The sequence below is a fragment of the Rana temporaria genome, chromosome 6 (assembly GCF_905171775.1).
Source record: "Rana temporaria chromosome 6, aRanTem1.1, whole genome shotgun sequence".
Lineage (NCBI taxonomy): Eukaryota > Metazoa > Chordata > Amphibia > Anura > Ranidae > Rana > Rana temporaria.
In genome coordinates this window covers 208076728-208103867 of record NC_053494.1, presented here as the reverse complement: position 1 = coordinate 208103867, position 27140 = coordinate 208076728, and the positions used below count along the sequence as shown (strand labels likewise).

General features: G+C 48.2%; 1 protein-coding gene across 2 annotated transcripts in view; it reads left to right on the top strand.

Moving 5' to 3' along the window:
- Positions 1 to 27140, top strand: part of VIL1 (villin 1) — an 81577-nt gene that overhangs the window by 51704 nt on the left and 2733 nt on the right. For both annotated transcript variants that reach the window (XM_040358185.1, XM_040358186.1), the window contains exons 11-19: positions 2413 to 2513; positions 4809 to 4946; positions 9781 to 9939; positions 13633 to 13812; positions 16720 to 16865; positions 19309 to 19453; positions 23028 to 23216; positions 25359 to 25427; positions 26403 to 26543. In XM_040358185.1, coding sequence (XP_040214119.1) covers positions 2413 to 2513; positions 4809 to 4946; positions 9781 to 9939; positions 13633 to 13812; positions 16720 to 16865; positions 19309 to 19453; positions 23028 to 23216; positions 25359 to 25427; positions 26403 to 26543 — 1268 coding nt within the window. The remainder of the gene's footprint in view (positions 1 to 2412; positions 2514 to 4808; positions 4947 to 9780; positions 9940 to 13632; positions 13813 to 16719; positions 16866 to 19308; positions 19454 to 23027; positions 23217 to 25358; positions 25428 to 26402; positions 26544 to 27140) is intronic.

The following is a 27140-nucleotide window of genomic DNA, read 5'->3' as shown; positions in this document are numbered from 1 at the left end:
TCAAACAGGAATGTGGCTTGGAACAGGGCCTGACAGGAGGGGGAGGGGGCACTATATGTGCACCACATTACTATTCTCTTTGGAGTGCCCAAAAGTGTCCCAGGTCTAGTACAACCCTATAGCGTATGCTAAAAAAAAATGCGCACCGCTAAAATGTTCGGGTTTGGCTTGAAGAAAAAGTGGCACCCCTAGTCTAAGCAGGTGATCAAGACTTGAGAGCAGATCATGATGGGATTTTCGCAGACATTGCTGGCTGTTTTGTTTTGTAGAACTGTTTACACACACAGCTCCCAGTTCTCGCTCTGTAACAAGCGATCACGGGTGCCTGGCGGTGATCGCGCCCGCCGGGCACACGCGTCTGCACCAGGGGCGTGCCCGCGCCCCTAATGGCTGAAATGCAAAATGACGTATACCTACGTGATTTCGCACACGGCGAATACGGCGGCTGGTTGGCTAGTGGTTAAAAATTTATCTTTTACTATAAAAAAAAACAAAAAACGATTTCCACCCTGTGAAGTGACATCACGTCGCTCCGGTATTACTCTACTGGGGAACTGATTATAATTTTATTTTTATTTTTTTACACATTCTGGGCCAGATTCAGATAGATCAGCGGATCTTTAGATCCGCGTAATCTATCTGATTTAAGATCCGCTGCCGCAAGTTTTAGTGGCAAGTGGGTAATTCACTAAACACTTACCTCCAAACTTGCGGCGGCGTATCTTAAATCCCCCGGCGGAATTCAAATTCCGCGGCTAAGGGGAGTGTAGCATTTAAATCAGGCGCGTCCCCGCGCCGATTTAACTGCGCATGCGCCGTCCGCAAGTTTTCCAAGCGTGCATTGCTCCCAATGACGTCGCTAGGACGTCATTGGTTTCGGCGTGAGCATAACTTGCCACGAGCGGGTTTGTGAATCGACGTACGCAAACGACGTAAATAAAAATAATAATTTGACGCGGGAACGACGCTTATACTTAACATTGGCTGCGCCTCATAGAAGCAGGGGTAACTATGCGCCGGGAAAACGCTTACGTAAACTACGTAAAGTGACTGCGTCGGGCCCGCGTACGTTCGTGAATTGGCGTATCTCGCTGATTTACATATCGTCGCCGTAAATCAGCGAGAACGCTCCCAGCGGCCATTTTTAAATTGCAGTTAAGATCCGACGGTGTAAAACAATTACACCTGTCGGATCTTAGGCATATCTATGCGTAACTGATTCTATGAATCAGTCACATAGATACGACCGGCCGGACTCAGAGATACAACGACGTATCAGGAGATACACTGTCGTATCTCTTTGAGAATCTGGCCCTGTGATTGCAAATACCAATGAATTTTATTGGTATAAGCAACCGTTTTTACTGAATTAAACAGGTTCATTCCGTGATTTTATTTTGATTAGGTGTGAATGGTTAAAGCTAATCACATGGTACAGATGGGCTGTGATTGGCCTTGTCTGTAGCATGTGATCACTGTGACCAACCACAGCTAGCAACACAATTGGTCATAGTGATCACATGGCACTGGCAGCGGGCCGGTGCAGTGATCAGTCATCCGGTGGACACAGCCGGTGACAGATTGCGTCGCCGCGTGGCCCCGCACGAGATGCGTTCTGGGAGGACGTCATACAACGTCCTCCAAGAAAAATAGTGCACTTGCCTGGCCATCATTTTATTAAAAGGTTATAAAACATGATGTACAAACAAAATGAATTCCCTGATATGGCACTAGTCTTGTCTGGTATCATATAATTATAGGTCAGTGACGGTGAACCTTGGCACCCCAGATGTTTTGAAACAACATTTCCCATGATGCTCAGCTATACTGCAGAGCGCAATGAGCATCACGAAAAATGTAGTTCCAAAACATCTGGGGTGCCAAGATTCACCATCACTGTTATAGATCAAGGCACTATAGATATTAAAGTGCAACAAACAGGGCCAGCAGTGGAAGAAGAGGTGCCGTGGTCTCAACATGTTTCGCAACTTGACTGCTTCGTCAGGAGACCCTATAGAAACACCTATGAGCCACGTATGGATAGCGTTGCATCTAATGGGAAAATACTATGAACAGCCCAGGCAGAAGAGGAATAAAAGAATATAGAAAATGGAATATGAATACGGACCAAAAAAATAGAGCCAACTTCCCAAAAAGCCTGATAAAGTGGGTGGCTATAAAGGACAAAGCCGGTCAACGAACCAAGCAGTCCTCCACATCGCAGTCCAGGCCTATTTGTTCCTTTGCTCTGTCCTTTGAATTGGGATGTGGTGCCTGCGATAGCAAACTGTGTTCTTTAGAATTTGTTCCATTTGCATTGCTCTGTGCCTTCATACAGTATTAGAGACAACAACCTAGCATTGGTATTATTCTATTGGTAACCCCCCCATATTAACCTTTATATTTGTTTAGCCAAAGTGGAGCAAGTGAAGTTTGACGCCACACTCATGCACGCCAAACCAGAGGTAGCAGCGCACAACAAGATGGTCGATGACGGATCGGGAGAAGCGGAGGTGAGAGTGACGCGCTACGTGTTTTTTCAGCTCTTTAGCGCCACCCTTTGGGCACCTTCTGCTAATGTTGTGTTTGGTGAGCATTGCTTCCGAGCATGCGTGTTTGTACTTCGGTCTTTTGTACACACGATGGGAAAATCCGAAAACAGAAACAGAAAATTTTAAAGCCTGACATCCAACATTTGTCCACGGAAAATCCGACAACAAATTGTCCGATGGAGCGTACAAACGGTCGGATTTTCGGGCAACGGGCTGTCAACACACAATTCTCGTCGGAAAATCTGATTGTGTGTACAAGGCTTTAGTCTGTAGGGTTCAGTATGAAGTTGGCCCCGCCCTTTACAGCTATAACAGCTTCAACTCTTCTGGGAAGGCTGTCCACAAGGTTTAGGAGTGTGTGTATGGGAATGTTTGACCATTCTTCCAGAATCACATTCATGAGGTCTCTGATACGTTACGCCGCTGTAACTTTGGGCGCAAGTTCTTGTATTCAGAAAGAACCTGCGCCCTTTTTTAAGGCGGCGTAACGTATGTGTTGCGGCGTAAGGCCGCGTAATTCAAATGGGGATGTTGGGGGCGTGTTTTATTTAAATTTGCATTGACCCTGTGTTTTTTACGTTTTTTTTTAACGGCACATGCGCCGTTCGTAAAATATCCCAGTGTACATTGCGGCAAAGTACGCCGCAAGAACGTATTGGAATCGACGTGAACGTAAATGACGTAAAGCCGTATTCGCGAACGACTTATGTAAACAACGTAAAAAAATCAAAACTCGGCGCGGGAACGGCGGCCATACTTAACATTAGCTACGCCTCATATAGCAGGGGTAACTATACGCCGGAAAAAGCTGAACGCAAACGACGTAAAAAAAAAGCGCCGGGCGGTCGTTCGTTTCTGAATCGGCGTAAAATACTAATTTGCATATCCCTCGCGTAAAAATACGGAAGCGCGACGGTGTAAGACACTTATACCTGTCGGATCTTAGGGAAATCTATGCGTAACTGATTCTATGAATCAGGCGCATAGATACGACCGACCGCACTCAGAGATACGACGGCGTATCCGGAGATACGCCGTCGTATATCTTTTCTGAATCCGGCCCACCGATGAGCGAGTTTGTGGAGAGAGTTTTTTGACGCCTTAAAAGTTCCCTTTACTGGAATTAAGGGGCCAACCCCAACCCCTGAAAAACAACCCCACACCATAATCCCCCCTCCACCAAATGATTTGGACCAGAGCACAAAGCAAGATCGATAAAGACATAGATGAGCGAGTTTGGGGTGGAGGAACTTGACTGGCCTGCACAGAGTCCTGACCTCAACCCTATGGAACACCTTTGGGATGAATTAGAGTGGAGACTGCGAGCCAGGCCTTCTCATCCAACATCAGTGCCTGACCTCACAAATGCTCTTCTGGAAGAATGGTCAAACATCCCCATAGACACACTCCTAAACCTTGTGGACGGCCTTCCCAGAAGAGTTGAAGCTGTTATAGCTGCAAAGGGCGGGGCCAACTCAATTTTGGACCCTACAGACTAAGACTGGGATGTCATTAAAGTTCATGTGCGTGTAAAAACCGGCGTCCCAATATCTGCAAATGCACGTCAAGTGACTGTCATTTTCATGGGATGAGAACAGGGTGGAATGAGGACAGGGGGACAGGGTGGGATGGGGACAGGGGGGACAGGGTGGGATGAGGACAGGGGGACAGGGTGGGATGAGGACAGGGGGGACAGGGTGGGATGAGGACAGGGGGACAGGGTGGGATGAGGACAGGGGGACAGGGTGGGATGAGGACAGGGGGACAGGGTGGGATGAGGACAGGGGGGCAGGGTGGGATGAGGACAGGGGGGACAGGGTGGGATGAGGACAGGGGGACAGGGTGGGATGGGGACAGGGGGGACAGGGTGGGATGAGGACAGGGGGACAGGGTGGGATGAGGACAGGGGGACAGGGTGGGATGGGGACAGGGGGGACAGGGTGGGATGGGGACAGGGGGGACAGGGTGGGATGAGGACAGGGGGACAGGGTGGGATGAGGACAGGGGGACAGGGTGGGATGAGGACAGGGGGACAGGGTGGGATGAGGACAGGGGGGCAGGGTGGGATGGGATTTTGCCGCCCCCCACAAAGTGCCGCCCTAGGCCTGGGCCTTGTCGGCCTAGGCCATAATACATCACTGCCGATGAACAACAACCACATTTGACGACGTTGTGTTTGTGATACTCATATCTCTTGCTCCTTTGGTTGGTCTTTGCTTTGGCCCTGCGCTGACATTCTGTGTTCTGATCCCACAGGTCTGGAGAATTGAGAATTTGGAACTGGTACCAGTAGAGAAACAATGGTTGGGACATTTCTACGGTGGAGACTGTTACCTCATTCTGTACAAGTATCTCGTCAGTACCAAGTACCATTACATCCTCTACGTCTGGCAGGTGAGCCAAGGGAGGAGCTACGAGACAGATGAAGCTTAGGATGTGTCAATCATAATCTAAAGATAATTACTCTAATCCAAAAGATTTCTACATTATTTCATAGGACCCCATAGCAAAATATTGATAGGGCTCTCCCGTGACCTCTCTCTGGCAATGTCAACTTGTGTAATTGATCCTAACGTGAAGTATACAGTGGCGGCTGGTGCGCAAACAAACGAAAAAAACCAAACCATTAATTGCAGCCTCACTGTGCCCATCAATTGCCGCCACTGTGCCCATCAAACACAGTCACTGTGCCCATCAAACGCAGCCACTGTGCCCATCAAACGCAGCCACTGTGCCATCAATTGTCGCCACTGTGCCCATCAATTGTCGCCACTGTGCCCATCAACTGTCGCCACTGTGCCATGCCATCAATTGTCACCACTGTGCCATGCCATTGTCGCCACTGTGCCCATTAATTGTCGCCACTGTGCCCTCAATTGTCGCCACTGTGCCATGCCAAACGTAGCCACTGTGCCATGCCATTGTCGCCACTGTGCCCATCAATTGTTGCCACTGTGCCATGCCAAACGCAGCCACTGTGCCATGTCATTGCCGCCACTGTGCCCATCAATTGTCGCCACTGTGCCATGCCGAACGTAGCCACTGTGCCATGCCACTGTCGCCACTGTGCGCATCAATTGTCGCCACTGTGCCATGCCAAACGCAGCCACTCTGCAATGCCATTGTCGCCACTGTGCCCATCAATTGCTGCCAATTTGCCCCTAAAATGCCGCCAGATTGCCCCAAAATACCGCCAGATTGCCCCCCCTGCCTGGCACTTACCTTTCTTGGTCAGCCATCCTCGGATCCTCCTCCACGATCCCTCGATGTCTTCGCCCGCCCTTGATGTTGCTTCAGCCAATCAGGTTACCGGTAACCAGATCCGGTGAACCTGATTGGCTGAAATGCGTGTCAGTGTTAACCAGGGAACGCACACCTCGTGCGTCTCCTGGTTAACTATTTGGAAGCCGATTACAGCCCGCTGGCTCTGATAGACACTTCAACAGTCAGCCAGCTGCCGTTATTCAGATAGTTGGTGCTCGCCAGGGGGCCGGCCATCTGAATAGTGGGCGGCAGCGGCGACAATACATAGATTCATGCAATGCATGAATCTATGTATTGTTTTCAGTGGTGGTGCAGGAGAGAGGGGGCGGCGCTCCTGCGCCATCTATGGACGCACCTAACATCGCATCTAACATTACATCAAAGACAAACAAAAGGAGAGCTGGTAAGATTGTCTGTACACTACTAGGGACTAGTGTTGAGCAGAATACGCCATATTCGATTTCGCGATATATCACGAATATATAGCCGAATATTCGAGAAATATTCGCTAAATTCGAATATTCGTGATATTTTATCGAAATGAAATGTTTGCGAAATTTCGCTATTGCGAATGCGAAAATAATTGCGAAATTTCGACAACTGCGGCAGGAGCACTCTGATTGGCTCAGAATATTCGTGATATTTTATCGAAATTTCGCAAAATGCGAATGCGATATTTATTGCGGAATTTCGACAACTGCGGTAGGAGCCCTCTGATTGGCTCAGAATATTCGTGATATTTTATCGAAATTTCGCAAAATGCGAATGCGATATTTATTGCGGAATTTCGACAACTGCGGTAGGAGCACTCTGATTGGCTCTGATGCAAAAGAAGGGCGGAGAAAATAATCGCGCGATATTCCGATTGCCGAATAATCGCATTGCGATTTTTCGGCAAGATAAAATGATTACTTCAGCTACTCGGCCCAGGGTCTCTAATCATACCAGCAATGCTTTTAGACGTCGATGGAGATCTCTAGGATGTGATCTGTTCTAAAAATAAAATTGAAAAAATTAGAATATTCGGAATAGCGAATATTCACCGCGAAATTCGAAATATATCGCGAATACTCGAATATGCCATATTCGAGCCGAATATTCGCAATACGAATATTCGTGAGCAACACTACTAGGGACCAGAGCTGTGGATAGCAAGGGGCAGAAGTGCAGGGAATTAACTCTTAGACCCCATACACACTATTGGATTTTCTGCAGATTTTTGTCTTCAGATTTACCAAAACCATGTAGTGAAAGGGGTTGCCTGATCGCATACCAATCGAAAGTCTTAAGGTTTGACCTCATATTACAGTGGAACCTAGGATTACGAGTATAATCCGTTCCGGGAGAATGCTCGTAATCCAAAGTACTCGCATATCAAAGCGAGTTTCCCCATTGAAGTCAATGGAAACGAAAATAATTAATTCCGCATTGACTTCAATGGCATGCAATACCGAATGCGGCCAGAGGCGGGGGTGTGGGGCGCCGGAGAGCCTCGGAAACAGCTGGAAAGGCCCGAGGACACCTCGGCAAACCTCGGAAAGGCTCGGGAACGGGGTATTTCCGGGTCTTTCCGAGCATTTCTGAGCAGCTCTTAACGGCTCCGCTCGGCTCCGGCACCAGGCCAAATCACATCACTTGCACATCACTTCGGCCTGAATCCTGCTCGTTTTACGAGACAACACTCGCAAACCGAGTAAGGATTTTTCAAAATACAGTGCGCGTTAGCCGCGTTACTCGCAATCCGAGGTACCCCTATATAGGATTTTGGTAAATCTGAAGACAAAAATCTGCAGAAAATCTAATAGTGTGTATGGGGGCTTTAGGCCGGCCATACATGGTGCAAATGTCTTTCCTGCAACATTGGTTCCACCCACTACCCAACTCCCAGTACAGCCCCTTTTAGAGAATATAGAGCCAAATATTATTTTGTAGTGCTAAGTAATTTGTAAGGAATTTGGTAATAATAACAAGCAATAAAGCCCCCCCCCCCCCAGCAACAATAAACCCCCAGCATCAACAACAGATCTCCCAGCAGCCAGCATCAATAGACTCTCCTGCAGCCAGCAACAGTAGATCCCTCTTTAAACAGTAATAGGTAGATTCAGGTACATAGGATTATCTTTAGGGCGGCGTAGCCTAGCCTGTTTAGGCTACACCGCCGTAAATTAGTTAGGCTAGTAGTGATTTTCAATCTACTTACCTGCTAATCTACGGCGGCGTAGCCTCAAACGAGCGGGCGTAAGGGCGCCTGATTCAAATTGGTTGGAGGGGGGCGTGTTGTATGAAAATGAGGCTTGACCTCACGTTTTTTGACGTTTTTTGCTACTGCGCATGCCCCCGGGCACCTACATTCCCCAGTGCGCATTGCGGCTAAGTACGCCGTACGGGCCTATTGATTTCGACGCGGACGTAAACGACGTAACTCCCTATTCGCGGACGACTTACGCAAACAACGTAAAAAATTCGAACCTCGCGGCGGGAACGGCGGCCATACTTTAACATTGTTAATCCACCACATAGGTGGAATAACTTTAGGCCGCCTAAGGCCTTACGGAAACGACGTAATTCGACTGCGGCGGGCTGGCATACGTTCGGGAAGCGGCGTACAAGCTCATTTACATAATCTACGCCGGCCGCAATGGAAGCGCCACCTAGCGGCCAACAGAAACATTGCAAGCTAAGATAGAACGGCGCAAGCCGGCCTACCTTAGCTTTGTTTAAGCGTATCTCTGTTTGAGCATACGCTTAAACATATGGCGGCGTAGATTCGGAGTTAGGTCGGCTTATCTACTGATAAGCCGGCCTAACTCTTTGTGAATCTACCTATAAATCCCTTCCAGCAACAATTTACCCCCCCCCCCCCCCCAGTAACAAAAGATCCTCCACCAGCAACAATAGATTACCACACAAAAATAGATCCCCTCCAGCAACAATAGATACCCCAGCAGCCAGCATCAGTAGACCCTCCATCATACCCCGGCACCATTGCCATTGCATATATTCAGTGCTGAAGGTGTTGGAACTGCGTTTCCCCGCGTTCCCCCGCTTCAATCCCTGATGACAGTGTCCCTTTAAGAAAATGATATACTGACATGGTGGCTTGAATACTGAAAATACATTTTTTAGGCTTTATATACACTTTAAGGCCCGGATTCTCGTACGAGTTACGCCGGCGTATCTCCAGATACGCCGTCGTATCTCTGAGTCCGAGCCGTCGTATCTTTGCACCTGATTCGTAGAATCAGTTACGCATAGATTTGTACTAGATCCGACCGGCGTAAGTCTCTTACGCCGTCGGATCTTAACTGCATATTTACGCTGGCCGATAGGGGCGTGTACGCTGATTTACTCCTAGAAATATGTAAATCAGCTAGATACGCCAATTCACGAACGTACGCCCGGCCGACGCAGTACAGATACGCCGTTTACGTTAGGCTTTTCCCGGCGTAAAGTTACCCCTGCTATATGAGGCGTACCAATGTTAAGTATGGACGTCGTTCCCGCGTTAGATTTTGAAAATTTTACATCGTTTGCGTAAGTCGTTCGCGAATAGGGCTGGGCGTCATTTACGTTCACGTCGAAAGCATTGGCTTCTTGCAGGTTAATTTGGAGCATGCGCACTGGGATACTTTCACGGACGGCGCATGCGCCGTTCGTAAAAAGCGTCATTTACGCGGGGTCGCATTAAATTTACATAACACACGCCCACATCTACCACATTTGAATTAGGCGGGCTTACGCCGGGCCTATTTACGCTACGCCGCCGCAACTTTGGTTTGAGAATACGGCAAAGTTGCGGAGGCGTAACGTAAATAGGATACGTTACGCCCGCACAAAGATACGCGCTTCTACGTGAATCCGGGCCTAAGCTTTTTTAAAAAAAAATGTAATATAGTATTCCACTTCTTCTGTTTGGTAAATTGGGAGCACACTTACCCGCCATGTATATACATACCTTTCACAGGGTCGCCATGCCAGTCAAGATGAAATTGCCTCATCAGCCTACCAGTCTGTGATCCTGGACCAGCAATATGGAGGGGAGCCTGTTCAAGTGCGCGTGACCATGGGCAAAGAACCCCCCCACCTTATGGCTATATTTAAAGGGAAGATGGTGGTGTACGAGGTAAGAGGCATGCTGGGAAATTAAGTAAAACGGTCTTCAGACTTCTGATTCAGCCAATAACAATATGTTTTTCTTATCACTGTGTTAGAAAAAAAAAATAATAACCATGCGACTGGGACGACAGACAAACAGCTAAATTCGCATTTGAAAAAAAAAAATTGCTAAAAAGATAAAAAATTCTATACACCTTTATCCAGCAAAACCGCAATGTAAATTTATTCTGTGCGAATAGGGCAAAATTTTAAGTTTTCCACAGATCGAGAATGCGTGTTATGCCCACTAGATGGCGCTGACTATCATAGGAAAGAAGGATGCTCCTCAGCTCCATCTAGTGGTCTTAATGTGGAATTTTTCCGCATTCACACATTTGATCTAAAGCAGGGGTCTCAAACTCAAATTACCTGAGGGCCACAAGACAAGTTTTCATATGCCATGAGGGGCCGCATGCAAACTTTCAAACTTCAAAAACAACAGAACTGGTGTCAGCGAACACATTATTAACCCCCAGCACTGGTGTCAGCGAGCGCATTACTACCACCAGCACTGGTGTCAGCGAGCGCATTATTACCACCAGCACTGGTGTAAGTCAGGGTTTGACAAATTTGCTTGGAATCTCGGAGCCAGCTAAAAAAGTTAGGAGCCAGAAAACGCACCCTGTCCCGACGAGCTTGCGCGCAGAAGCGAACACATACGTGAGCAGCGCCCGCATATGTAAACGGTGTTCAAACCACACATGTGAGGTATCGCCGCGATTGGTAGAGTGAGAGCAATAATTCTAGCTCCTCTGTAACTTAAAACATGCAACCTGTAGATTTTTTTAAACGTCGCCTATGAAGATTTTAAAGGGTAAAAAAGTTTTTTTCGGCATTCCACAAGCGGACACAATTTTGAAGCGTGACATGTTGGGTATGAATTTACTCGGCGTAACATTATCTTTCATAATATTAAAAAAAATGGGGATAACTTTTCTGTTGTCTTATTTTTTAATTAAAAAAAGTGTAATTTTTTCCCAAAAAAGTGCGCTTGTAAGACCGCTGCGCAAATACGGCGAAACAGAAAGTATTGCAACGATCGCTATTTTATTCTCTAGGGTGTTAGGATAAAAAATATATATAATGTTTGGGGGTTCTAATTAGAGGGAAGAATATGGCAGTGAAAATAGTGTAAAATGACATTAGAATTGCTGTTTAACTTGTAATGCTTAACTTGTAATACCAACGGCCACCACCAGATGGGGCCAGCTCAAAAAAAAAAAAAAAAAAAAAATTTTTTTTTTTTTTTTTATTTATTTTTTTGCTCCCCTCACTTCCACCCTGCCTGGGGGCCATTTATAACTGGTCCGCGGGCCGCAAATGGCCCGCGGGCCGGTACTTTGAGACCACTGATCTAAAGCATGAGAACATTCGATTTTTGCACATTACAAATTTGCAAGCAGTTTCTGTGGACATACAGCTATAGCTATGCACATTTTTTTTTTCTTTTTTAAATAAATACACCCCTAAATTTATGTTACAGGGGATATAAAAATAAGAATCATTGTGCTAACGCAGAGACAGACTGCAACATACAGAATGTCATTCTCAATTTTGTCTAAATTTAAGTTTAACCACTTCCATACCGGGCATTTTCACCCCCTTCCTTCCCAGACCAATTTTTAGTTTTCAGGCGCTGTCGCACTTTGAATGACGATTGCGCGGTCATGTGACGTGGCTCCCAAACAAAATTGGCGTCCTTTTTTTCCCACAAATAGAGCTTTCTTTTGGTGGTATTTGATCACCTCTGTGGTTTTTACTTTTTGCGCTATAAACAAAAGTAGAGCGCCAATTTTGAAAAAAACACAGTGGCCCGGATTCAGATACATTGGTGTATCTTTTGGCGGGCGTAACGTATCTCAGATACGTTCCGCCGCTGGAAAATAGCGCGCAAGTTCCGTATTCAGAAAGAACTTGCGCCCTAAGTTACGGCGTATCTACCTAATTAGCATATTAATTGCGTAAATATACGGAAGCGCCACCTAGCGGCCATCGTAAATATGCAGCCTAAGATACGACGGTGTAAGACACTTACGCCGGTCGGATCTTAGGGAAATCTATGCGTAACTGATTCTATGAATCAGGCGCATAGATACGACAACACAACTCAGAGTTACGACGGCGTATCCGAAGATACGCCGTCGTATCTCCTTTCTGAATCCGGGCCAATATTTTTTACTTTTTGATTTATTAAATATTAAAAAAAAAATTGAAAAAAAATACATATTTTTTTCCCTCAATTTAGGCCGATACATATTCTTCTACATATTTTTGGTCAAAAAATTATCGCAATAAGCGTATATTGAATGGTTTGCGCAAAGGTTATAACTTCTACAAAATTGGGGATAGTTTTATTAAATTTTTTTTTATTTTTTATTATTAGTAATGTTGGCGATCTTTGATTTTTATTGTGACCGTGACATTGCGGCGGACATATCGGACACTTTTGACACATTTTTGGGACCATTCACATTTATACAGCGATCAGTACTATAAAACTGCACTGATTACTGTGTAAATGTGACTGGCAGGTAAGGGGTTAACACTAGGGGGTGCTGAAGGGGTTAAATTTGTATCCTAGGGAGTGCTTCTAAATGTAGGGGGAGGGGACTCACAAGGGGAGGAGACCGATCGGTGTTCCTCTGTACTGGGAACACACATCGGTCTCCTCACCTCTGACAGGATGTGGATCTGTGGGCTAGATTCACATAGATTAGCGGATCTTTAGATCCGCGTAATCTATGTGATTTACGATCCGCCGGTGCAATTTAGCGAGGCCAGTGCAGTATTCACAAAGCACTTACCTCGAAAACTGCACTGTCGGATCGTAACTCCCCCGGCGGAATTCAAATTCCGCGGCTAGGGGGAGTGTACAATTTAAATCAGGCGCGTTCCCGCACCAATTTAACTGCGCATGCGCCGCCGGCAAAATTTCCCAGTGCGCATGCTCCAAATGACGTCGCTAGGACGTCATTGTTTTCGGCGGCTACGTAAATTCCTGCCATCCGTATTCCCGATCGACTTACGCAAACGACGTAAAAATTTGAATCTCGGCGCGGGAAGGACGGCCATACTTAACATTAGCTACCCCTCATATAGCAGGGGTAACTATCCGCCGGAAAAAGCCGAACGCAAACGACGTAAAAAAAAAACGACGGGCGGGCGTTCGGTCTTGAATCGGTGGTTATCCTCATTTGCATATCCGACGCGTAAAAAAAAACGCGACGACACCTAGCGGCCGGCGGTAGATTGCAGCCTAAGATCCGACTGGTGTAAGGCACTTACACCAGTCGGATCTAAGGGAGATCTATGCGGAACTGATTCTTATGAATCAGTCGCATAGATCCGACCGTCGGATCTCAGAGATACGACGGCGGATCAGGAGATACGCCGTCGTATCTCTCTCTGAATCTGGCCCAGTGTGTTTACACACACACAGATCCACATCGCGGCCACCGGGCACGCGCACTGAGTCCCGAGCGATGCCGCGGGCGTGCCCCCTAGGCGGCCAGGAAGCCCAGGACCCAGGACGGAAGATCCCTCCTGTGGACGTGATTTGACAATGGGCGGGTATTGAAGCAGTTAAACATACAAGTATTTGTGAATTTGGAGTTTTGCTTTTAATAAATACAGGATGACAAAATATATTTTCCTCACGCAGGGTGGTACCTCCCGAGCAGACAGTGATGAGACCCCCCCTGAGATCAGGCTCTTTCATGTATATGGAACCAATGAGTACAACACCAAGGCTTTTGAAGTACCCGTGCGGGCCTCGTCCCTCAACTCTAATGATGTGTTTGTGCTGAAGACAAAGGGAGCCTGTTATATCTGGTGTGGAAAGGTAAGGAAAACAACCTGGAAAGCTGTGCTGGCTGGATCCTCCTGTTCCTGGTAGGGTCACTCATATCTAGGGTTGCCACCTGTCCGGGATTCACCCGGACTGTTCGGGTTTTTTAAATCGTGTGTCCGGGTTTCACATAGGGTGACCACATTTCCAAACTACCATTCAGGGACACCCCCTCTTCCCAAAAATCAGCTTGTGCTGTAACAAATCACAGCACAGTGATTGAACACAAGAGGGGGGATTTATGATTTCTCCAATCACAAGCAGGGGGCGGGGATTGTGCTCCTCCAGGCATTCCCGGCCAGGACAAGTACTGTCAGCAGGTAAAGCGGTGATGTGGCGGCCTTTTTTGGGGGCATCAGATTGGCACAGGGGGTGGCTGTGTCAGTTTCATTCCGGGACACTGTATTGTGCTGGAATGAAGGTGCCCGGGACAAACCTGCAAAATGCGGGACTGTCCCGGGCAATCTGGGACACGTGGTCATTCTAGTTTCAGACTATCTGAAACTCGGATACAATATTCATAATGGACTGTGGCTCCCCAAGTAACCAAGTACCACAACCATGCATAGGAGTGCGCACAGTCCCCATCCCCATACACGGAGAGGAGGAAGGGTTTGATCTGCTCCTTCTCCTCCTCCCACCCCTACTCCTCTGTCTGCCCACCCATTTGAAGCTCAGGAACCAGCAAATACATTGTGGATGAAAGGTGTCGATGCCTGAGCCTCTATCCTCGGGTGAGTGAGCTCACCATCCAATGTCTGTCTGAAGTCTTCCCCCTCCCTCCCCTCGCTCTCCTGCCTCCAAGCTAAGAGGGACTCAGATGTAAGGGGTGCTCTGTGGACTTTGATGTAGGGGGGATTGCTGTAAACTCTGTAAGTGGGAGGTTTGGTGAGCAGAAACCTTCTTCCAAAAGAGTTCTCCTTTACATCAGAGTCCACCGCGTTCCCCCCTTAAATTTTTTTGCCATGTGCCGCTAAAGTGTTCGGGTTTGGGTTTGGCTTGAAGAACAGGTGGCAACCAGTGGCGTAGCGTGGGGGGGGGGGGGGACAGGGGGCGATCAGACAGGTCAGTTTAGTGGTCAGTGTAGGAACCAGGTAGGTCAGTGTAGTGGTCAGTAAAGCAATCAGATAGGTCAGTTTAGTGGTCAGTATAGCAATCAGCAGGGCCAATCCTAGGGTCACAGACGCCTGGGTGCAGAAATATTTCTGGTCATCTTACTAACTCCTCCCCTTTACAATTGTTTCTATGGCTACGACTGAAACACAGAGATGCTCCCCTAAGAAGTCTTCATTAGTGTCCCCCATCAGAGTCCCCCCCAGCAGGTGTCCCCCATCAGAGCCCCCCACAGCAGGTGTCCCCCATCAGAGCCCCCCACAGCAGGTGTCCCCCATCAGAGCCCCCCAGCAGGTGTCCCCCATCAGAGCCCCCCACAGCAGGTGTCCCCCATCAGAGCCCCCCAGCAGGTGTTCCCCATCAGAGCCCCCCACAGCAGGTGTCCCCCATCTGAGCCCCCCCACAGTCCCCCACATCAGGTGTCCCCATAGATCAGTACTTTTCCAATAGATCCCTGTAGCTCGGTGCGCTGGGAGCAGAAGCACATTACAGGGGGCGAAGGGCATACGTGGCATCTTTGGTTACTTGGAGGGTGGCACTGGGTGCACGGGATGATTGGCAGCAGCTCTGGCCAACCCAGAAGCCTCTCATCACATTGCCTATGGGAGAAGAGCCGACACACGCAGAGGGGGCGGGGCAGACAGGAGACTGCTCCATGCACACCGGACAGAATTAATTAGTGGAGCCTAGTGCCGGAACGTGTTCCAGTACTAGGCTCCGCTGTGGTATCCAGCCCAGATTTCGGGGACAGTGGGAGGTATGCGCTCTTGTCAGTTGCCAGCGGAGAGAGCAAGCGGGATGGAGAACCGCAGCACCCACTACATGAGCTCCGCCTCTGGACACAGGAGGAGAGAGGCCAGCACTTTGGAGCTTCGGCGCCCCCACCTCTGCGGCGCCTGGGTGCGGAGCACCCCGTGCACCCTGCCTAGGATCGGCCCTGGCAATCAGGTAGGTCAGTGTAGTGTTCAGTATAGCAATCAGATAGTTCAGTTTAGTGGTCAGTGTAGGAATCAGGTAGGTCAGTGTAGTGGTCAGTATAGCAATCAGATAGGTCAGTTTAGTGGTCAGTGTAGGAATCAGGTAGGTCAGTGTAGTGGTCAGTATAGCAATCAGATAGGTCAGTTTAGTGGTCAGTGTAGGAATCAGGTAGGTCAGTGTAGTGGTCAGTATAGCAATCAGATAGGTCAGTTTAGTGGTCAGTGTAGGAATCAGGTAGGTCAGTTTAGTGGTCAGTGTAGGAATTAAGTAGGTCAGTTTAGTGGTCAGTGTAGGAATCAGGTAGGTTAGCATAGTGATCAGGTAGGTCGATACTATTGTACTAGTGAAAGGGACTCAGAGAGTGCTAAAAATCCACGGGTTAGGGGGCGCAAATCTCTTGCCCTGCCCCGGGCGCTGACAACCCACGTTACACCACTGGTGGCAACCCTACTCATATCAGCTGAAAGGGTGAAGACCAGGCTACACGATATCTAATCTGGTTAGATGCGACCTCAATTAGCGAGAGTCTGAAAACAGTACTGTGACTGTTCCCATGAAGCTCTGTGATTCCAATATATATATATATGTTTTTTATAAACAATTTAAAATAAATAAATAATAAAGGTAACCCAAAACGTGACTTATGATCTCATGTTGCCTGTAACTGTGCTTGATGGCCTTTCTGACGATCGCTCAGAGACTTACATGACTGAAGGCACTACATTTACGGAAACTGTTGGCGCTGTATAAATGGTGTATAATAATAATAATAATAATAATACATTTGAATTGATGTTTTATCTCTTGCAGGGCTGCAGCGGTGATGAGAGAGACATGGCTAAGAATGTAGCTGACCTGATCTCCAGGGGGGAGAAGGTGGTCGTGGCTGAAGGCCAGGAACCATCGGAGTTCTGGTTGGCATTGGGAGGCAAATGTCAGTATGCCAACACCAAAAGGTAAGTATCTGACCCCCTGGCTAGTGTATGAGGCACAGCTGATGAGTGACCATAAACTATATTCTAGACCAGTGTTCTCCAAACTGTGGCCTGGGGGCCAGATGCGGCCATTTGCTTGTCTTTATCCAGCCCCTGGGTCACTTTTTCTCCAACTGACACAAATGATGTGGCACTATTCCTCCCACTGACACCAATGATGGGGCACCATTCCTCCTGCTAACATCAATGATGGGACACTCTTCCTCCCACTGACACCAATGATTGGGCACCATTCCTCCCACTGACACCAATGATGGGACACTATTCCTCCCACTGACATCAATGATGGGACACTATTCTTCCCACTGACATCAATGATGGGACACTATTCCTCCCACTGACACCAATGATGGGACACTATTCTTCCCACTGACATCAATGATGGGACACTATTCCTCCCACTGACACCAATGATGGGACACTATTCTTCCCACTGACATCAATGATGGGACACTATTCCTCCCACTAACATTAATGATGGAAAACTATTCCTCCCACTGACATCAATGATGGGACACTATTCCTCCCACTGACATCAATGATGGGACACTATTCCTCCCACTGACATCAATGATGGGACACTATTCCTCCCACTGACACCAATGATGGGACACTATTCCTCCCACTGACACCAATGATGGGACACTATTCCTCCCACTGACACCAATGATGGGACACTATTTCTTCCACTCATACCAACACTGAGACATTATCCCTCCTGCTAAACTCTATGATGGGACATTTTTTATAACCACTGACATCGGGGGATTTTCTACTCCCACTGGTCACAGTCCGCGCCGCCCCCTAAAGCCTGAAGGAGAGTAAACTGGCCCTTTGTTTGGGAAGTTTGAAGGCCCCTGTTCTAGACAGATTTTGATGATTCGAGTATCTCCAACAAAAAGTCTTGAGGGCATCAGGGCCGTCTTTAGTGTTGATTGGACCCTGGGCAAACAATCAGATCAGGCAGTGATTGCGATTGGTTGCCAGAGGTTACAGCATATCATTACCACTTACTGACTGGTTGCTAGAGGTTACAGCACACATTACGGCTCACTGATTAGTTGCTAGAGGTTACAGCACATGATTTCTTCTTGTTGATTGGTTGCTAGAGATTACTGTACAGTAATACTGCTCACTGATTGGTTGCTAGAGGTTACAGCACATCATCTCTTCACTGCAGAGGGGCATGATATAGATATGAATGCCGACCTCAGCTATTTACATATGAATCCCTCTGCAGTGCCGGCCCAAGACATTGTGCTGCCTGGTACCAAGAATGAAACGCTGCCCCCCCAAAAAAAATTACGCCCACCAAAATGCCCCCACATCCATTATTTTATATCATGATATAACTAAAGTGGACATATCATGGCTCTATACATGTATAGGAGTATAAAGAGGACCTGTTATGGCTCTATTCATGCAATTAGCCCCACAGTGGAGCGGAGAGCGGAACGGGAGGAGCGGTCGGGCTGCAATTAACCCCACAGTGGAGCGGAGAGCGGAGCTGGCGGAATGGGATGGCGTGCGGGCGGCAATTTGCCGCCCCCCTGAAAGTGCTGCCTGGTACAATGGTACCATCGGGTCCCATGGTAGGGCCAGCCCTGGCTATTTATATATGAATGCTCCCGTTATTTACATTTACACAGGGTCTGGAGGTGAGTCAGCTGTACACAACACTAGGGCAGAGCTGGGCAGCATTAGTAGCAGAACTTCACACTGAGCTATCAGGACACAGCACAGGACTAACTTCAAGGGACAAGGGAATTTAAACTGGGATAGTTGGCAAGTATGAGGCAGCTGCTTTGGGCCCCACAACAATGACAGGGCCCAGGGCAGATGTCCCTTTTGCCCCACCTTAAAGACGGCCCTGGAGGGCATAGTTTTTCCAGTTGTTATTAAAAAGATCCTGATACCCACAGGTGTGCGCAGTCTATTGCATTAGGGTGTGCACCCCAAACACACACTACCGACCACGTACAATGTTCATTCAGAAAGGGAAGGGGCCAGTGAATTACATGTTTACCGGCTCCTTCCCTCACTCATCCTAAAGCATCCCCCCCAGCAACAGCCAGTGAGAGAGGAGAGGAGGGAAGCCGGGAGAGATGTGGGGGAAACCAGGACAGTGGGGAAAATCTGTGCTACACAAGGTGATTAGGGTGTGCCTGGGCACACCTGGCACACCCTGTGCGCACGCCTATGCTGCCACCATATGCACCTCCTAGATAGACAGAAATACTGTATAAGGAGCTTCATCGTCAGTTAGTGCAGGAGGTCCATTTCCATGTTCTTGTGAATTCTGAATGAATGCAGAGGGACAATAAATGAATATAAAACCAAAGGAACAAATGATGATGATTTGTGAGAAGCTGCAGCATGTTTCTGACTCTCTGTCTCCTTGAAGATTGCAGGAGGAAACCCTGGACATTCAGCCCCGCCTCTTTGAATGCTCCAACAAGACAGGAAACTTTATTGCAGATGAAATCACAGATTTTAACCAAGATGATTTGTTTGAAGATGATGTCTTCTTATTGGATGCCTGGGATCAGGTGAGAGGGGTGGGAACCTATGGCTTCCATCTGCTGCTGTAGGCGATCTTCATAACCCCCTAGCTACCAATGATTTTGTTATTATTATTATTATACAGGATCAGGGCTTTTTTTCAGGGGGAACTTGGGGGAACTCAGTTCCACCACCTCTGGCTCAGACCCTTTGCTCACCACAATCACTTGTAAACACAGAAGTCCGGTTTCTGTGTTTACAAGTGACAGCTCTGCACTCTGTGTTTAACCCCCCTGAACTCTGCACTCTGTATGTAATGCAATCTTGGGGCCAGATTCACAGAATAAGTACGCCGGAGTATCTGCTGATACTCCGGCATACTTTCACATTTGCCGCGTCGTATCTTTAGTTTGAATTCTCAAACCAAGATACGACGGCATTTGGCTAAGATCCGACAGGCGTACGGCTTCGTACGCCTTAGGATCTTAGGATGCAATACTTCGGCGACCGCTGGGTGGAGTTTGCGTCGTTTTCCACGTCGGGTATGCAAATTAGCTGTTTACGGCGATCCACGAAGGTACGCGCGTTCGTCGCATTCTCTTACGTCGTCCGTAGTCGGCTTTTCCCGTCGCAAACTTACACCTTCTATTTCATGGCTTAGATTTAGACCAGCGATGTTAAAGTATGGCCGTCGTTCCCGCGTCGAATTTAAAAAAAATTTTTGGCGTAAGACGTCCGGGAATACGAAAGGACGTAACGCACGTCGCCGTTCAAAAAACACGTCGGGGCGCCGTAATTTTGCGCAAAGCACGGCGGGAAATTTCCTAACGGAGCATGCGCAGAACGTTCGGCGCGGGAACGCACCTAATTTAAATGGTACACGCCCCATTTGAATTAGGCGGGCTTTCGCCGGACGGCTTTACGCTACGCCGCCCGCAAGTTTACACGCAAGTGCTTTGTGAATCAAGCTCTTACGATGAAAACTTGTGGCGGAGTAACATAAAGGGGATACGTTACGCCGCCGTAATTGTTCGTGAATCTGGCCCTAGGTATTTAATGCACCTTTAAGACCCTTCTACTGTTTGTAAAATCTGAACGGGGTCATGGTTAAGTTCCTGCACCTATTTTCGGAGAAAAAAAAGCTCTGTACAGGATTTATATAGGGCCAAAAGTTTACTCAACCCTTTGCAATATAAATAGGGTGTCAGTACAGTTGCAATATAATAATGCAAGAGGGTTAAGAAGGTCCTGCTCATAAGAGCTTACAATCTAAAGGGGTGGGGCAAGTGGTACAAAATGTTATAACCATGGAAGATGAGCTGATGGAAGTGATATTAGTTGGAGGAGTGATAGGCTTACCTGAAGAGAGGCTTTTTTTCAGGGATCGCCTAAAGGCAGCCATGAGTATGAGATAGCTGGACAGATTGGGGTAGAGAGTTCCAGGGGATGGGAGAGGCTCTGGAGAAATCCTGGAGATGAGCTTGGGAAGAGGAGAAGACAAAGAAGCTAGCGAGCAGGAGGTCTTGAGAGGAACGGAGAGGACGGTTGGGGGCAGGGCCGACTCGCAGTTTGGCTACTTTCGGAAACTCGTGACGCGCCTTATCCGCCGGGGGGGAAGTTTTTCTCAAGACGTCAATCATCTGGGCAAAGTCCCACATGACACTGCGCCTCTCCATAGGAACGCCTACTCCCGCGGGAGTGAGCACCCGGAAAACGGGTGGAAAATAGCAATAAAACGGTATGTACAGCAAAAAAAACAAACAGCATACTGTACATGTTGGAAGTATGCAGAATGTAATGTTATAATTTATAATAATAATGTTATATACATGTTTTTAGGGTGAACCTCCGCTTTAAAAAAGGGGGTACATTTTAGAGATGTTACAGAGGTGCAGTCTACAACAGTGGCAACTGGTGAAGTTTTAAGATGGGGGGGGGGGTGTCAGACCCCGCCCTCCCTTTTTGACCCATCCCACTTCTCATAAGCCCCACCCCTTATAGAATCCACCCACTCCATTCCCTGTATTCCACCCATAGTGTCAGGAGTATACAGCCCAGCACAGATAGATTATACAGCACAGCACTCTCTCAGAACCTACCAATCCGGCTAAGAGATGAAAGAAAGCGTCACTCGGGGCGTGCGTTCCATCCACGGAGCCGCCGCCGCGTCACTTCCGGTTTCCCACTGGCAAAGAGAAACCGGAAGTGACGCCGCAGCTCAGAGGAAAGCACCACCGTAGGACATGTCCTGCGTAGGGTGACCACATGTCCCGGAATTGTCCCATAATTCTCATTTGTGTCCCGGGCACCTTCATTCCAGGACAATACAGTGTCCCAGAATGAAATGAGGACACAAAGCCACCCTAGTAGACAATTGCCAAACTGGTTGCTAGGGCGGCTCCGTCTGGCGTCTAGCAACCAGTGATGTCAAATTCTCAGATTTTTGGAGCGAGGCAGCAGCACCCAGAGAGAGCAGCCAGAGCGTCTCCTCCTGACTCCCCCTTACTCCTCCTTTCTTCAGCGACCTCCCGGTGGGCGGCGGCAGTCTGCAGTGCTAGCTGGCTTAGATCCATAGCTCGGCTACCTGTCCCGACTCCCGCAGTGCATTGCCCGACTTCTTCTCCTCCTCCCGCCCGCGGCTCGAGCCGACCAACTGCTTAAAGGGGGGGCCCCCCCCCCCAGCCTGGACCAGGGAACAAAGACCGATGCTCAACCACTCACCAGACCAGTCCAGATTAGAAGGTGAGCAAATGGAACCTGATTGGAGCAGGTCAGATGATAAGTCGGGGCACTGGGGCTGGGGACAGTACAGTAAAAAATGAGGCTGACAAAGTGGGGCCCTGCCCTGGGGGGGGCAATAAAAAATGAGGCTGACAAGTGGGGAGCAGTGAAAAAATGAGGCTGACAAGTAGGGGGACAATAAAAAAAAATGAGGCTGACAAGTGGAGGGCAATGAAAAATGAGACTGACAAGTGGGGGGGCAATAAAAAAAAATGAGGCTGACAAGTGGGGGGCAGTGAAAAAATGAGGCTGACAAGTGGGGCAGTGAAAAAATGAGGCTGACAAGTAGGGGGGCAATAAAAAAGAGGTTGACAAGTGGGGGGCAGTGAAAAAATGAGGCTGACGAGTGGGGGCAGTGAAAAAAAGAGGCTGACAAGTGGGGGGCAATGAAAAATGAGGCGGACAAGTGGGGGGGGCATTAAAAAATGAGGCTGACAAGTGGGGGCAATAAAAAAAATATATGTAGAAAATGTATACCACCTGTCTAAACTGGTGACCACTGTTTGCTTTTGTTTTTCCAAAAATTGGCAAAAAAAAAGTATCAAAAATCATCTTTCTTTGGGATGGCGCGCGGGGGGAGGATGTCCCTGATTGGCAGTTTGGAAATGTGGTCACCCTAGTCCTGCGGTGGTGCCAATAGGAGAACCACACAACAGGGAGAATGGCCTGTGATGACAGCTGTCAAAGCACAAAACAAAGGATGGAATAATATGTTTTAATAGTAGAGCAATCTTTTAAAGTGAAAGGAATTTGTGTGTTCCGTCATATCCAACAATCATTTCTAGACACTGGCTTTGGGAAGTGGGTATAACATCTGCTTGTGATATCTGTGCCCATCAGGTCTTCTTGTGGATCGGAAGAGGTGCGAATGATGCAGAGAAGGCACAAGTTGCCGTAACGGCTCAGGAATACCTGAAGACTCACCCTGGAGGGCGTGACCTCAGCACCCCCATCGTCATCGTGAAGCAAGGGTTTGAACCCCCCACTTTCACTGGCTGGTTCCATGCCTGGGATCCATTCAAGTGGGAGGTACGTAAATCACACCTACAGAGCCATACTTACCAAGCCTCAGGGTGCCAAGTGTAATATCCAAGATGGATCCCTTAGGCCCCGTACACACGGCCGAGGAACTCGACGTGCCAAGCACGTCGAGTTCCTCGTCGAGTTCTGGGATGAAGCCGCCGAGGAGCTCGGCGGGCCGCCTTCTCCCATAGAACAACGAGAAAATAGAGAACATGTTCTCTATTTTCTCGACGAGCTCCTCGGCGGCTCCATCGAGCCAAAAGTGTACAGACGACAGAGTTTCTCGGCAGAATCCGGGTTTTGACCGAGTTTCTTGGTGAATTCTGCCGAGAAACTCTGTCGTGTGTACGAGGCCTTAGAATGTCGTCAATGTTCTGTTTAGCCTCTGGGCTGAGAGTTCTTATTAAAACGACTATCATTTTTTTTTTTTTTTTCAGTATGCCAACTACAGGATAAAACAGCAGTAAAAAGTTAAGCTAGAGAGCCTGTCATTTAAAGTAAACCTATAAGGCTCTAGAAGGCATTGTACATTATGGCCCGGATTCAGAAAGGACTTACGACGGCGTATCTCCAGATACCCCGTCGTAAGTCCAAATGCGCGCCGTCGTATCTATGCGCTTATTCAGGAACTGAGATACGCCTGAATTTTGCAAGATACGACCAACGTAAGTCTCCTACGCCGTCGTATCTTGGGTGCATATTTACGCTGGCCGCAAGGGGCGCTTCCGTAGATTTACGTGTCGAATATGCAAATGACCTAGATACGCCGATTCACGAAGTACTTGCGCCCGTCGGATTTAGCTACGCCGTTTACGTAAGGCTTACGTCCGGCGTAAGTTTACCCCTCATAAAGCAGGGGTAAGTCATGTTAAGGTATGAACGTCGGAACAGCGTCGTATTTTACATCGTTTGCGTAAGTCGTACGTGAATGGGGCTGGGCGTAAGTTACGTTCACGTCGAAAGCATTGAGCCGACGTATCTTAGGGAGTATTTGCGACGTGATTCTGAGCATGCGCTGTTCGATCGACCATGCATTTACATGGGGTCACGCTTCATTACAATACAACACGCCCACTGCCTTGCTACTTTGAATTAGGCGGGCTTACGCCGGCCCATTTACGTTACGCCAACGTAACGTTGGGAGCAAGTGCTTTCTGAACACAGTACTTGCCTCTCAATGTTACGTCGGCGTAGCGCATATGAGATGCGCTACGCCCGCTCAAAGATACAACAATGTATCTGAATCGCGGCCTATAGGTTTACTTAGGCCCGCCAGCCTATTTCATGTGGCCCTGGCACCCAGGGCTTTTTTTTTAGCTGGAACGTGGTGAAACTTTGTTCCGCCACCTCTAGCTCTCGCCTCCCACTCCCCGCTCACCACTGTCACTTGTAAACACAGAAGCCTGGTGTGTTTAAAAAAGGACAGCTTTCCCCCCTGTGGCATCTCAGCACTCCTACCCCCCACACTTATACCAGCAGGCCACGGTGGGCTCCTGGGGGCTTTGGAGGATTGCGGGCTCCAGCAGTCAGCGGCGGTTTGCGGGTTCTGGTGGGAGCGGGCTTGTATGGACGGCGCGCAGGCTCCTTTATTCTTCTCCTAGGCATCCAATAGGATCGCCTGTCCTTTCAGCTAATTTGGTGGCAGGTATCAGACCCACTTTCCGATTGTCCGGGAGGAGGAACAGTGTTGCAACAACAAATATTCATTCGCTGTTGCAACACACCTGGGTGGGCTCTGGACGCAATGCTCTGCACCGCAAGCCCACCCTATTTTGAAGCCTATTAGAGACTCAGGCTCTAATCAGTGCTTCCAAAAACACACCCCTGCCCACCCCCACCATAGGAATTCATGTACCAGGAGTTCTGAAAGGGGCCGGACGCATGGATAGGGAGGCGGCGGCATGGATGGGGGGCGACGCCTGTGCACCACACACTGACCCAGGAGTGGGGCATTGACCTGACCCAGGGTGGACTGCTGCAACAATGGGGTGAATGGATTTTATTGAGGGGAAGGGGGGTTGTGGCCATGTGGAGAAGCAAATAATAAAATTGAATATGTAACTGACCAACTGTTGTGTTTTTTTTTTATATTTGAACACTTGCTTACTGCTGTAAAAAGTCTGACAATCTTCTCTTTATCGCTCACAGAACACAAAATCTTATGAACAACTGAAAGCCGAACTGGGTGACACAGACACAATTGACGGGGTCTCCTCAGTAAGTACATGACTGGAGAGTCAATGCAAAAGCACCAATTAGAAAAATTTAAGCAAAAGATAAAATTCAGACATCATACAGACTGAGAAAAGATTTACTTATGCCGATCTTAATGGATGCTTATTAACGTTAAAAGTGATTGTTTGTTGTAAAAAAGAGCCATGTGGGCCAAAACGGGTCATAGATGGTTCTAAACTTCAAACCATGCATGGGCAGGCTGAATTTACCCAAGTTGATCAATCAAGTTGGGTACAACCGGCCTGTCAGAATTTACATGCGATTTTTGCTAGCGGCAATTATAGCCACTAGCAGTAATCACTGTGTTCCCCCCCCAAGAACACAATGGCTTTATGGGCGGGATTACCCCATCAACAATTACTGTGTTAATGGAGGAATCAAGCAATTTTCGAAATCGCTTCGTTTTAAAGCAGAGGTCCGGTAAAAAAAAAAAAAAAATTAAAAGTCAGCAGCTGTACAACACTGGAGCTGCTGACTTTTAATAAGGACACTTACCTGTCCTAGTCGCCAGCGATGTCGGCCCCCGCCGAGGCCCATCCTCGCAGCTCCAGGCGCCGCCATCCACAGTAAGGGAAACAGGCAGTGAAGCCGTGCGGCTTCATTGCCCGTTTCCTACTGCGCATGTGCGAGCAGCGCGGCGCTTTGTGAATGGGCCGGCTGTTTTCTGGGATAGACACAGTTTCCAGAATGCAGCGCGCCCCATTCACAAGAAGAAACCGAGTGTAGGAGGAGGAAGAGAATCCACCGCGGAGGATGAAGAGGCAGATTCGGCACTTCCGCATAGCAACAGCTATTTAGGGTAAGTACATTTTTTTTTTTTTTATTTCATTTTATTTTATGCAACAGGAGAATGGCGACGGCACCTCATGCCTTATGGCTGCATTAGAAGGAATGATCTAGAATTCAGTTGGGTGCTGGCAAAAAATTAATAACTCTTGTTTTTGTTTTAAATTTCAGGATTATTCAAGCAGCATACTGGATTCATTCACTGCCCAGACAAACTTGGGCTCTCTCGTTCTCACCACATACCCAGCTGATGCCCTGGTAAATAAGAATCCAGACGAGCTGCCGCCTGGAGTGGACCCCACCAGGAAAGAGGTAATGTATAGCAGTGGTCTCCAAACTGTGGCCCTCTATCTGGCTCTTGGGACACTATTCCCCCCAACTGACACCAATGATGAGGCACTATTGCTGCCACTGGCTGGGGAGAAGCCCAGCCAAACAAGCTCAGGCTGGACTTCTTCTTTATTACTAGAACAAATGTCCCCATTGGAAGATTTGCCTCCTCTATGCCTATTCTGGTAACAACTCAAAAATGTCCTCCCTTTCACTACCGGTGACAACGATCACTAGAACAAAAATAAAGTGCGATTCTCCCTAGCTGTGACACCGACCTGGTGCCCAACCTGCAGCCCTTCGACACTTTTTATGCAGCCCTCAGGGATGCAACATACTATAATCTGTGTTTCCTATTGCCCTGTAATAGCAGGGATTGCAGCGAACCCGCATACAAATCGCAATAGTGTGAACCCGGGCCTCAATGGGTCTTCTACAACATCCAACATAAAAACAAAGGGCTAGATTCAGGTAGGGGCGCGCATAGTTACGGCGGCGCATCGTATTGTATTTACGCCGACGCAACTTACAGGATCTAGTGCAGTATTCACAAAGCACTTGCTCCGTAAGTTGCGGCGG